Below are 13,871 nucleotides of genomic sequence, written 5' to 3'. Positions count from 1 at the left end.
TGAAGTATTGCTGCAATTGCACAAGGCATTAGTGACACCACACCTGGAGTGGTGCATACAGCTTTTGTCCACTTATTTCAGTTGCATGTAACTGTATTGGAGGCAGTTCAGAGGAAGTTCACTAGATTGATTCCAGAACTCATGAGTTTGCATTAAAAAGAGAGATTGAGTACTTTAGGTTAATATAGTCTCAAGTTTAGAAGAGTGAGTGGAGATTTGATTGATGTATATAAGATGCTAAAGGGATTGACAAAGTATTTGTAGAAATGCTGTTTCCTATGTAGGGCAATCTAGAATGAGAAGTTTACTTGTAGACTAAGGGATAACAGATTTAAAACAGAAATGAAGAGAAATTACTTCTCTCAAAGATGAATTTGTGGAATACACTACCCGAATGTGCAATGGATGTTGGGACATTGGGTAAATTTAAGGAGGAGACAGATTTTTAATTAGTAACGTATCAAAAGTTTGTGTAGAGCGAGCAGAAAAGTGGAGTTGAGGTTGAGAAGAAATCAGCCCTGATGATATCATATGGTAGAGCAGTCTCAAGAGGCTGAATGGCCTACTCCTGTTCATAATTCTCACATTCTTAATTATTTCTTGAGTAATACATATCCCTCAATCAACATTGCAAGATAAAACATTACGAGGTCACAATGCTATTTTTGGGAATTTGCTGTGTGCAACTTAGCTGCTGCTTTTCCTACATGACAGCAGTGACGACACCTCATTGCCTGTAATGTGATTCAGCACGCAATTGTGAAAGGTTCTTTATAGACATAAATTCTTTCAGCATGCACGTTATTCTAGAAATTCTGATTACTTGTCTGCCTCATTTCTCTTTGCTTCCCCATTTCTCCAAAACATATGAATATAGTCCTACGGATGCCATCAACTTATGGGGACCTGAACATTGATCCGTAGGAGCATTCTGCACAATGTAGGGTAGCTTTATTTTTGATTTGCTCCAGATCACAGCTTTCCTAATTTATGAGATGCAGGCATTGAAGATACAATTGCTCATATGGTCTAGCTATTTGTTCCATTAATCTGATGGTATCTGTACATAAATTACTAGAAACTGAATTGTAATAGATACGACAGTGATACAACATTTGCAAAATGACTGACCTTCATATAAAGAAAGTGAAACTAACAATGTTGATTGGATGTTTGTATCAATTTAGAATGACCAGTTCTGGACTCAGTTGTATGGGAATTCAGGATTTGATAGTCACCAACATAAAGCACTGTGGAAAGAAAATTTGTCAATGGACTGTTGAACAGAGCTGAAGCTCAATAGAATTATTGGTAATTGTGAATGTGTAATCGGGCTATGACATTCTCAAGGGGTTCGGACAATGAAAGCAGTTTGAGTACATTATGAAAGTAATATAAATACAGTATAAAATGCTAAGTACACGTTGCTTTATGTCTTTAATATGTATAGCAGTCTCAGTATAATGAAAACAGTGCTAATCTCTGTTCAACACAGCAATGACATTTCACAGATTAAACAACAAACATTATGTTTCCAGAATATTAAGTGATTCAGAAGCAAGGGTATCAAAGGCCTTTTTTTCTTATGGAGTCATAGAGTCAAACAGAACCTTTGGTCCAACTCGTCCACACCAACCAGAATCCCAATCTGACCTAGTCCGATTTGCCAGCATTTAGCACATATCCCCCTCAACCCTTCCTCTTCATGTATCTATCCAGGTACCTTTTTGACTGTTCTAATTGTACACGCCTCCACCACTTCCTCTGGTAGCTTGTTCCATACAGCACCCTTTGTCTGAAATGTTTCACCTTGGGTCCTTTTTAAATCTTTCCCCTCTCACCTTAAACCTGTACCCTCTATTGATGGAATCCCCAACCATGGGGAATGACTTTGCTACTCAGCATATCCATGCCCATCATCATTTTTTACAACTCTGGAAGGTCACCCCTCAGCTTCCAACTCTCCAGATAAAAAAGCCCCTAGTCTATTCAGCCCCTCCCAAAAATTCAAACTCTCCAGTGCCGGCAACATCCTTGTTAAACTTTTCTGCACACTCTCTTTCTTGTGTGCAAATTAGAAACATGATTACAAGTGTTTAGTGAACATGAATTTTAGAGTTTAAGTTGACTTGCTGTAGTTTATACATGTTATGTCTTTAAATAACCCATCAACTAATGAACCCCTCTGACTCTTATTCAGTCAAAGCATTGAGTACAGGAGTTGGGATGTCTTGTTGCAGCCGTACAAGACTTTGGTGAGACCATATTTGGAATACTGTGTGTAGTTATGGTTGCCTTACTATAGAAAGGATATTATTAAATTAGAAAAGATTTACTAGGATGCTACCTGAACTGGAAGGTTTGAGTTATAAGGAGAGATTGGATAGGTTGGGACATTTTTCCCTGGAGTGGAGAAGACTGAGGTCTATAAAATCATGAGAGGCATTGATAAGGTAGATAACCAACAGCTTTTCCCCAGGGTGAGGGAGTCTAAAACTTTAGAGTATAGGTCTTATAGTGAGAGGGGTGAAATACAAAGGGGTCCAGAGGGGTGGATTTTTTTTCCCACAGAGGGTGATGAGTGTCTGGAACAGCCTGCCAGATGCATTGGTGGAAGCGAGTACAATTTCGTCATTTAAGAAACATTTAGACAGGTACATGGATGGGATAGGTATGGGGGGATACGGACCAAACACGGGCAAATGGGACCAGGTTTGCGTTGAAAACTGGGTGGCATGGCCATGTTGGGGAAGGGAACCTGTTTCCATGCTGTAGATCTCTATGACCTTATGACCAGATACACTGATCTTATCCAGTCTAATTACTTGATGTGGTTGCAATATCTCCCAATTTAAAATGTGATCAAATTGTTCGCTGACACATAATATCAGTGACCAAAAAATTAATAAATTGCACACTCTGAATCATCTTGAGCATGTGATAATGCAGAACACAGAGTGAAATCACTGCAAGTCTGGTGAGAAGGGAGGTTGGTGAGGAGAAGAAGCATTGCTCATTTCCTTTCCTTTCACTGTTTTCTTCAGCCTGTTGGAGATCAGAAGTTTGAAAGGATTGATATTGCAGGGGAAACGCGTTTACTGAGGGCAACCTGCAGCTGACATGAATGGAGTGCCGGCCTCAGTAGGTAGGACTGGGTGAGCATTTCTATCGTCCAGTTTTTAAAAGTAAAATTCGTCTTTAGTTTAGATTTAGTATTTACAGCACAAGAGGTGAGGGGTGGTCCCTGGTATATAAATAGCATTCTTTAGATCAGTGGAAGTAAATGTAAAGGGAGTAATTTAAGGGTAAATTACACCAGGACAGCTCAGCCACATGAAATGCTCCCCTTATGCAATGTGGGAGGTCAGAGACACTTCCATTTTCCAGGGTGACATTTTCGGCAGGAATTGTCTCAAGCTACAGCTTTCCAAAATCTGCATTTCAGATCTGGAGCAGTGGCTGGAGTCACTACGGAGTCTGATATCTTCATGGATAGTTTATACGGTGAGATAGTCACAGTCCACAAGCAGAAAGGGAATGAGTCACCATCAGTCCCAAAAAAAAGTACTTGGCAGGTAGTGCTGGAGCCACTTGGGTCCATTTATCTCACCAGTTTTCCATTTTGGACATTGCTAGGGGAGATGGTTTCTCAGGCGAATTCAGTGAGAGCCAAATCCATGGCACCATGAATGGCTCAGCTATCTGGTGGACAGAAAAAAAGTGTGGGAGAGCAATGGTGATAGGGATTCTATCATAATGGGATCAAATAGGGGTCTCTGTGGCTGCTAGAAGAAAGTGAGGACTGCAGATGCTGGAGATCAGAGCTGAAAAATGTGTTGCTGGAAAAGCGCAGCAGGTCAGGTTATGCTGCTGCTGCACTTTTCCAGCAATACATTTTTCAGCTCTGATCTCCAGCATCTGCAGTCCTCACTTTCTCCTAGATGATTTTAACCTACTGTGAATCCTCTTGCAAGGATGCCTTCCTTGAAGAAGCTCTCCTCCTCCCTCTGCAAGGATTTCAATGAGTCCCTCTCTCACTGCACCCCCCAGGTCACCTCCTCTGCCCTGAAGCTCTTCAGCCATGTCCTCAAACAGACTCGCTACCACAGCCACATCTCCTTCCTCAGCACCTGTCTATAGAACCAACTGACCCCGCATGGACTCCGGACTATGTTCAGACCAACAAAATTTGGACCCAACCAGGACAACCAGTACCTACAACAAATCCGAAGCCTCCAGCAACAGACTTCCCTCCGGATCCTCCGCTCCACGCTTGCAGCCATGCGCTGCTACCTACATTCCCTGCAGTCAGCCCTACCCCAGCCCAGGACAACACTCTCACAGACCTGCAAAGGACCTCTACTGTTCTTCATCCTCAGAAGAATCCATACACTAAACAAACAATTTTTCCTAGCCATATCGGAAATTAAAGACAGTAAGTACCAAAAACTTTCTAAATATGCTGCCTGACCTGCTGCGCTTTTCCAGCAACACATTTTTCTGTGGCTGCTAGATGGTATGTTACCTCCCTGATGCTGAAGTCAACGATGCCACTGAACGACATTCTGAAGGGGTTTGTAAACAACCAGAGGTTGTGTTCCATGTTAATACAATGATATAGGTAAAAAGCAGGATGAGGTCCTACAAGCAAAATACAGAGAAGTATGCAATAAATTAAAATGCATGACCTCAAGGGTACTAATTTCAGGGTTACTCCCAATGCCACATGTTATCGAGATCAGGAATAGAAGAATAGACTGGATGAATGCATGGCTGGAGAGCTAGTGTAGGTAGGAGGGATTTAGATTCCTGAGAAATTGGAACTGATTCTAGGGAAGTTGGGACCAAGATAAGTTGCACCATATCAGGTCCAGGTCCAATATCTTCATGGAAGCATTTGCTAGTTCTGTGGGGAAAGTAACAGTAGGACAAGGACCTGAGCAGGGAGACACAAGAGACAGAAACAAAGATAGAAACAAAGTGTAGAAGTCAAAAATGGAAGGCAATTGAAACGGGAATGGCAACCAATAGGGTCAGTTTACAAAAATGTTAAAGGGACAAATTTAAAGGTATTGTTTCTAAATTGAGATGCAGTAGTAGTCTCCCTACCCATGGACCAGGAAGCATGGGTTCAAGTCCCATCTGCTTTAAAAGTGTGTAATAACATCTCTGAACAGGTTGGTTAGAAAATAAGTGAACAAAAAAATTTTTTTTTGCATTGGTCATTCACAGAATGCTGGATGAATTAACAGCACAAATAGCAATGAATCGGCACAATTACATAGCTGGAGGGTGACAAAATTGGGAAATTAGTATCCAATCTTTAGGATGGAGAAGCAAAAAAACAAACAGATGATTTAGCATTCTAATAAAAGATGAAATCAATGTAATAATGGAAAAGCACACTGGCACAGAAAATCTAGATGTCTGGGTGGAGCTCAGAAACAACAAGGGGCAGAAAACATTAGAGGGAGTAGTCAAATAGTAGTGGTGAGTTAGCAGATGGCATTAAACAGAAAATTAGAAATGCATATAACATGGGTGCTACAGTAATCTACATCTGGACTTGGCAAACTACATTAGCAATAATACGGTGGTGGATGAAATCCTGAATTGTGTACTGGAACCAAGTAGGGAACAGGCTGCTGTAGATTTGGTCGGCGCAATGAGAAGCTAATTAATAATCTTGTTGCGCAGTGATCTTCAGGGAAGAGTAATCATAACCTAATAGAATTCCTCATTAAGCTAAAAGGTGAAATTATCCAATTTAAAACTAGGGTTCTAAATCTAAACAAAGGAACAATAATGTTATGAGGGATTGAGTTGGTTGCTACAGATTGTGTGATTTGGTGTAAGTCATGCTGGGGGATAGGCAAAGTTAACATTTAAGGAAGAATGTCTGAATTCAATAGTTGCACATTCCTTTCGGTTGAAAATACACAACAGGAAAAGTGCCCATCACTGGCTAAAATCAAGAGTAAATTCAGGATTAGATCCAAAGAGGGGTCATATAAAGTTGTTAGGATAAGATAGCAAGTCTGAGGATTGGGAACAGTTTAATATTCAGCAAAGGAGAACCAAGAAATTAATTAACTGTGGAAAATAGAGTATGAGAGCAAACTTGCAAGGAATCATAAAAGTGGAAGCTTCAATAAGTATGTAAAAAGAATAGTGCAGAGACCAGTTAAGAGTCACCCACACTGCTGTGGATCTGGAGTTACACAAGAGCCCGACTGTGTAAGGATGGTAAATTTTCTTCCCCAAAAGTGTTGATGTAAGCTTCTAACAGTGTAATTATTGGTGGCTCAGCACATGTCCGAGAGAGAGCTGTATCTGGGCAGCATAACTTGGCACCGCCCCCTCCAAGCACATGACATGTTGTCAGTGTCATCTCATTCTAATTAGGAAAATTAGTTGAAGATCTACTGTTATCAGGAACATTACCAAGATGGGAATAATTGAGAAAACAAGATGAATCAGGAAGTAGTGACAATGTGACACTGAATTTGGAAAATACCAGCTGCAAGCATTTACGAGGCCCTCCACATTCATCTCCAGTCCCCATCTCTGTAATTTCCTCCAGTTCTACAAACCTCAAATATCTCTGTGCATCTCTAATTATGGCATCATGCACAATGTCCGATTTTTCTAGCTCCACCACTGGCAACCTTGCCTTTAACTGCATTGGCCTTAAGTTCTGGAATTCCGGCCCTCAAGCTGTCTGCCTCTCTACTTCACCGTTTTCCTTTAAGATGCTCCTTCAACAAACATCCTTTTCCTGTCTTACTACCTTCTTGAGTGGTTCAACATCAGATTTTGGCAGAAAAAGCTTTTGTCAAGTATCTTGGGATATGCTGCTGCTAAATGCTGAAGGAATGTTCTTGATGCTGTTACAATGTGATACAACGGTCTGAAACCAGTCGCCGTGGTGTAGAAACAGCTGCTGGCATTAATTTAGCTTTGCAGGCTACACATTCATATTCGTGTAGCGCGTTTCTCAATGTAATGGGTTCAGAGCTTCCACTTTCTCAGATCATTTTTTAAAAATTCTGATGAAGTTGAGGAAGTGCCTCAGAGGGTTAACTTGCCCCTGGGCACTTTTTAAACTCAGTTTGACAGTGCACAGGAACCAGTTGATTTCCCAAGAGCATATCACAGTCATACAGTCAGAAATAACCGAACATTGGAACAGGAAATAAAGCATTCAGCTCTTCAAATCTGCTTCACCATTTTAAAAAAAGCATTAGTGATAATACATATTTGAACCCCATCCACCCACCTTGGTGCCACATTCCTTGGTACCCCTGCTGAACAAAAACAAACCAAAGTCCACTTTGAAGCCTAAACAGATTTTCATGTGTATGTGGGTGTGGGGTTGGTGTTCCATCTCTCTGCTGCCCTTTCAGTTAAGCAATGCCCCCACCCCGCACAACTCCTGAATAGCCTAGCTCTAATTCGAATATTGTTTCCTTCTTCTGAACGTCTGTCTATCAAATCTTTGAATCATTTTAAACATTGCAGTTCAATCACCTCTCAGTCTTCTACATCTAACTGTATCCAAGCCTGATTCAGAAGGTCTTGAGTCTCAGTGGCTGAGCCTTGGTTCAAATCCCAACTGTGCCAGAGGCATGTAAAAACATCACCGAATAGACTGTAAAGACATCACTGTTAGGGGCTTACATCAACACTTTTGGGGCAGGAAATTTACCATCCTTATACAGTCTGGCCCCCAGTGTAACTCCAGACCCATAGCAGTGTGGGTGACTCTTAACTGGTCTTGACCATATACCATTGTCGGAAAATTTACGGGCTATTGTGGAGCAGTTGTAGTTTCACACTTGGCAGGAATGGATTCAAATCCCATCTACCTCAGACATGGATCATAACGTGCCTGAGCAGGTTGTTAATGAGTATCTAAAACATTACAATTGGGTCACCCCTCAGTCTGTCATATTCAAAGGCATACAAGCCTGGTTCAGAGGGGCTTGCAGTAATTAGATTAACTGCAGTATGGAAACAGGCCCTTCAGCCCAACCAGTCCACACCGACCCTCTGGAGAGTAACCCACCCAGACCCATTTCCATCTGACTAATGCATCTAACAGTAGGGGCAACTTAGCATGGCCAATTCACCTGATCTGCACACCTCTTGGACTGTGGGAGGAAACCAGAGCACCCGGAAGAAACCCACACAGACATGGGGAGAATGTACAAACTCCACACAGACAGTCACCCGAGGTTGGAATCGAACTTGGGACCCTGATGCTGTGAGACAGCAGTGCTGACCACTGAGCCACCATAATAAGGTCCCTCAGCTTTCAGCCAGAAAGTTCAGGTTGAAGTCACACCTGCCCTGGAGCCATGTCATACCATGCCTGGGTCAGATTGACTAAAAATAACAAAAGCCCTGGACACTTGGGAACCCCCTCAGTCTCTCAAATCCCTTCCACAGTTTGTGGGAAGATGACTGTGAAACCTGAGGCCCTTCGCAGCACTGTAAGCGTTGGAACAACAACTGCATTGACCCCTCTCTCTCACCTTCAGCAGTTCGTCTTCCACTCTGTCTTTGACCAGATCGGGGCCTTGACGCCTTTCCCTGTTTTGCAGGTTATCCTTGGAGATGAACATGGCTATCTCGGTCGCGTCCAGGGCAATCTCCAAGCGCCTCTTCTGCTGAAGCAGGAGCTCGGTCTCGGCCAGCAGGTCCTCGATTTCCCTCTTCAGCTCGGACTTCCAGAAGAAGATGTCCTGCAGCCTCTCGCCCAGCTTCTTGGTGGAGGTGGCTTGGGTTTCCTGGGTCAGCCTCTCCCTCTCGGCTATCAAGGTCTTGGACATATTGTGCACGTACTCCGCCGTGTCCCGGTCGGCGAATGCCTGGTAATATTTGGCGTAGTTGTTTTGCAGCCATTCCTCAGTCAGGTATTTGGCTGTCCTGAAACCTGCAGTGGCCAGGCCAGCGGAGGAGTGCAGCCCTTCATTCCGGATCATGCAGTAGGGTTTGCAGGGCAGTTCCTCCTCGGGAATGCAGCGAGAAACCTGCGGGTGGGTGATCAGAACTTCCGTAGCAGACATGGTTGCAATGGCACAGTGTCCCTCCAACCGTTTTATACTCTCCTTTTAAACTAAATGCACACAAATCTTTGTGCCCTGAGCAGGGTTTGAACCCTTGTCTCCTCCAGCCAGCACACACCCTGTTGCACTCCTTGCCTGTATCACACTCTCCTCACTTCATTCAATTGTTGTTCCTCCAGTTTGTTGTGAGCGTCTGGTTGCTAGGTTACCTGCAGCGATTGCTATGGTCACAACTCTGTTGCCAGGAGAGCTCCTCTGCAGAATCCATTGACTCCTCAGTCGCTACTCGCTCCCTCTACTGTTTGAACATAGCATATCGCCCTGAGGCCAGTACAATACAATATTGTGAGGTTACTGTTTGCAATCAGTCGGTGAATGGGTCAGGATGGTATCCTTCCCTCTCCCAGTGGCTCTAGGTTTCGACAGCATACAAAATAGGGGCTCCAGCAGGTCACAGAATGGTGACTCTGGAGTTTATACAACATGGAAAAAGGCCCTTCAGCCCATCGTGTTTGAACTAGTCAACAAACATCTATTCTAATACCATTTTCCAACACTCGGCTTGTATATAATGGCTTTTCAAATACGCATTTATATATCTCTTAAATGTCTTGAGGGTTCCCACACCTATGGCACTCAGTGGTCAGCACTGCTGCCTCACAACACCAGGGACCCAGCTCCCACAGTCCAAAGATGTGCAAGTTAGGTGGATTGGCTATGCTAAATTGCCCATAGTCTCCAGGAACGTGTAGGGTGAGGGGTTTAGCATGAGAAATGCAGGGTTGCAGAAGGAGGGTAAGGGGATGGGTCTGGGTTTGATGCTGTTAGGAGGGTCAGTGTGGACTTGATGGGCTGATTGGCCTGCTTCCACACTGTAGGGATTCTATGATTGTATCACATTTGTGAACCACAAGTTCTAAATACCCACCAACCTCTAGGTGGAAACAAAATCCTTGAGTCTCCTCTAAACTTCCTGTTTCTTACATTAAAGCTAAGATCCCAGTTACTGATCTCTCTGCTATCCTCCATATCTATCTTGCCTGTGCCCTTCATAATTTTGCACACCTCCCGTCCCCCTCAGTATTCTCTGTTCCAAAATAATGCCAGCCTACCTTGTCTCTCTTCATTGTTGGAGCGCTCCATTTGGCTCTTGGTGCCTGACCTTCTACTGCAACACTACCTTCCATTACTATCCACATATCTCTCAATAAAACCCAAACATCTATCATAGGAACATAGGAGCAGGAGCCCCTTGAGCTCATTCTGCCAGTCTGGATCATACTAATCATCGTCTTCAACACCATAATTACAAGCCATCTCCATTTTCCCTTAATGTCATTAGTAACTAGAAATGTGCCAATCTTGCTCCTGAACTGAGTTAATGACTGTAGGATAAATAATTCCAAAGATTCATCAATGTCTGATGAGGTTCTTCCTCATCTCAGATCTAAGTGGCTTGCCTTGTAATCAGAGAGTCAGTCTTCTGTTTCTAGATCCCACAGGCAGGGGAAACTTCCTTTCTGCATCTACTCTATTTATTCCTTTAAGAATGTCGCACATTTTGAGAAGATCACCTCTCATTCATATAACTCCAGAACTCCAGAAATACACACTCATTCAACAATCCCACCATCCCAAGAATCAGTTTGATGAAACTCCACTGTACTCCTTTGCTGGAAAATATGTCTTTTCTTGGGAAGGGGGACCAGAACTACACACAATACTGCAGATGCAATCTAACCCGAGTTCTACATAATTGAAGCAAGATCTCTTTGCCTGTTTGCTATCAACCTTCAACTTAAATGTACTCAATAACTGAACATTCACAGCTGTATGTAGTAGGGAATATCAAAAATTAACAACCTTTTGATTCAGGGAATTTCTCTTTGTCTCAATCCTAAATAGCTTTCCCTTATTTTGAGAGTGCTTCCTAACTTTCCTTATATTTTTCTCCATTAACTTGCCATTGAAATTGAAATGCCAAGTTTGGTATTTATCACCAAGACCCCAACAAAATTAAGATCATGAAGAGTTGTCGATCCATTAAGATTCATATGGAATCTCCAAGCATTAAACATTAAATTCCAGGATACTGATAATGAGAACTGAGGAGAAGAATCATAGGGAAATTAAAGAATTTGTGAAGTTTTCATTGTCTTTGAACTTTTGTTTGTTATTATTACCATTGGAGCCAAAGGTAATAGCTGTTTGACTGAGAGTCAAGCATCAATGAATGGGTAATCAAGAGACAGGAGGTTTTCAATTGGAGCGATAAGATGGCAAAGGAGGACTTGCTGGTGATCAATAGCAAGAGCTTGAGAGTGAGATGGTTTGGACCAAAACTCGTGATGAAACCTCAATCAGAATGGCAACCCAATATCATACCCACAGACATTTCCTCAAACCTATCTCAAGTTGATTGTACTTCTTGTCAATAGATTTGAAGATCGTTTAATTTTCTGTTTAAAAATATAAGCTTTTCCATCTAAGATGGTGATGCAGATTTTTTTTTCTCAATTGGTTGAGTCTTTGGAATTTTGTTCCCAGAGAGCATAGGAAGCCAGGTCATTGAATACCTTTTAGGGAATGAAAGGAGGCTTTTGACTAACAAGGGAGTCAATGCTTATCATGGATAGGTGGGAATGTAGAGGTACGTCACAGCCAGCTCATCCACGATCTTATTGAAAGGCAGGTTAGGTTAGGGACTCCAAATGACCAACTCCTGTTCCTAATTTGTATGTTTAAAAAAAAATCTTGACCAAAGATTTTTGGACGGGATCACACCTTAAATGTATCTTACCATAGAAGAGAGAGGCAGCAAAGTCAAGAGGTATGGCAATGATTTCCAGGCTTTGGGCCTATGCAGCTGAAGTAAGAACCATCAATTCTCCTGTTTTCTTCGTAAATGTAAGGTCTGACATGCATGCAGTAGGATGAGTGAACTGACCTATCAATGAGTAGGGATTTAAAGGTAATCAGCAATCAGGCTGTTAAAATAGAAGCTGATGAGCTGGCTGGTGTTAAGTACTGGTCTGTAGTTTCCAACCGTACCATGCACCAATTGCATGTATCGCACTGTATAAGAGATAATTGACTTTATCCCATGATGAAGAGAATACAAAAGCAACCAAGTTTTGTTAAATTTTTATTAAAAACAGATTTGGCCACTCTTGGGGAATTAGGTTCAATCCTGCATGTCACACTTTAGGAAGGCCTTGTAACCCCAAAAAAAACAAATTTATTAGAATGACTCCATTGTTGGCGATTGCTGTTATGTAGAGAGATTAAAGAAGCTGAGATTGTTCTCCTTATAGGAGAGAATGTTAAAAGGAAATATGATTGAGGTGTTCAAAGCATGAATAATTTTTGTAAGGTAAATGAGGAGAAAATGTTTCTAATCATCGTAAGGCCTGCAACCAGAAGATGCAGACTTAAGGTAGTTGTAAACCCATGTAATGTTTCGACTCCTAACAGTCATTTCTTGAATGTTGAGACACTGAGCTCCAGTAAGTGGGTTTAAAAAAGAAATGGAATTCACCGTCAGTGAATTGCTTTAAAATGTAATAGATATTTTGCTTTTGGCCTTCAATGTGGAATTTACTAAAGTGTATGTTCTTGTTGCCTTAGGTATCCATCTAGAAAATACTGAAGGAGAGGAGTGACATCATGGATACTTCTGGGATCTGTAGGGAGCTATGATAATAGAAGAGAACATATATCACATTCATAAAATTGTGGGTGATAGCTACCTCAAATCATCTGAATGGTAGTGCCTTTTCATTTCTCTAATAGATTTTCTTTTTAATTTGCATGAGAGAGAAATGTTCACACATATTAATTGACTAGCTCCTAAATTGGATTTCGGACTTTGGGTTCTTTTATTAACTTAATTCCATTAAAGCAGTTTTTAAAAATTATACTTAGCACAATGGGAAGTAATTCATCATCTGGTAGCCATTAACATATAATTAAAATGCTTCTTCAAAATAAGGTAAAGTTGCAATAATCCGACTGAAATACGAACTTCTCTCTCAGTTGAGACAGAGACAACTGGTGGTGGTTTAATCTGAGGGTCACCACGCCTTAGGCAAGGGGAGAGGTTGAGAAAAAGAGCTCTTGATGGTAACCTCAGCCAGTGTGGGAATTGAACCCATGCTGTTGGCATCACTCTGCACCACAAACCAGGCGCCCAGACAGTTGAATTCATCTATCACATGCCAAATAAGAAATGTACCTCAGAATTTTATGAAATACATTATGGTCTTGTATACCAATTTAGTCCTAATGCAAAACTTCTGGCAATATTTTGAAAAGGATAAGAGAACGAGGTAGGATTTTTGTTAACAACATATTCACCGTTTGGGTGTTAATTCTACAACAACCTGAATTAATCAAATTTTATTCTATAATATGATCAAGACAGTTTCCAAATTGTTGCACAAAGCAAATCATTAAATTGTTAATTACAACAACAAAAGTAGGATAAATTAGATTACATTAACCACTAATAGATCTTTTTTTCAATATACGGGATATAATAATCTTGTCTAACAAGATTAAATATTAATATGTCACAGCAGACTTGAGGACTTCTTTCATAAATAATATAGTGGCAGTATATTGCATCTTGCAGTTTATTAAAAAATCTTGGTGAAGCATAAACATTGGCATGAAGGGGTTGGGTCAAGTAGCCTGTTTCTGTGTTGCATATCATATACATTTAAATATTCCTTACTTCAATACATCAAAATGACACAACTCACCGCTATGAAATGCTTCAAATAACTGGAAATGTAGTAC

The 13,871-nt window shown here is 41.4% G+C and overlaps 1 protein-coding gene and 1 long non-coding RNA gene across 2 annotated transcripts in view; one reads left to right on the top strand and one right to left on the bottom strand.

Moving 5' to 3' along the window:
- Positions 1-9,156, bottom strand: part of tekt4 (tektin 4) — a 27,204-nt gene extending 18,048 nt beyond the window's left edge. Inside the window, exon 1 of the mRNA XM_043711177.2 lies at positions 8,538-9,156. Within this exon, the coding sequence (XP_043567112.2) occupies positions 8,538-9,071 (534 nt within the window). The 5' untranslated portion in view covers positions 9,072-9,156. The remainder of the gene's footprint in view (positions 1-8,537) is intronic.
- On the top strand, positions 2,841-13,871 carry LOC122560510 (uncharacterized). Its single transcript, XR_015760597.1, has 4 exons — positions 2,841-3,155; positions 4,051-4,435; positions 8,607-9,041; positions 12,699-13,871. It is a non-coding gene; the product is annotated as an uncharacterized LOC122560510 (long non-coding RNA).

The sequence above is a fragment of the Chiloscyllium plagiosum genome, unplaced genomic scaffold, assembly GCF_037043375.1.
Source record: "Chiloscyllium plagiosum isolate Xiang-an unplaced genomic scaffold, Cpla_swu_hap1 HiC_scaffold_20, whole genome shotgun sequence".
NCBI lineage: Eukaryota > Metazoa > Chordata > Chondrichthyes > Orectolobiformes > Hemiscylliidae > Chiloscyllium > Chiloscyllium plagiosum.
Note: the sequence above shows the minus strand (reverse complement) of the source record. Positions and strands in the feature narration are given on the sequence as shown.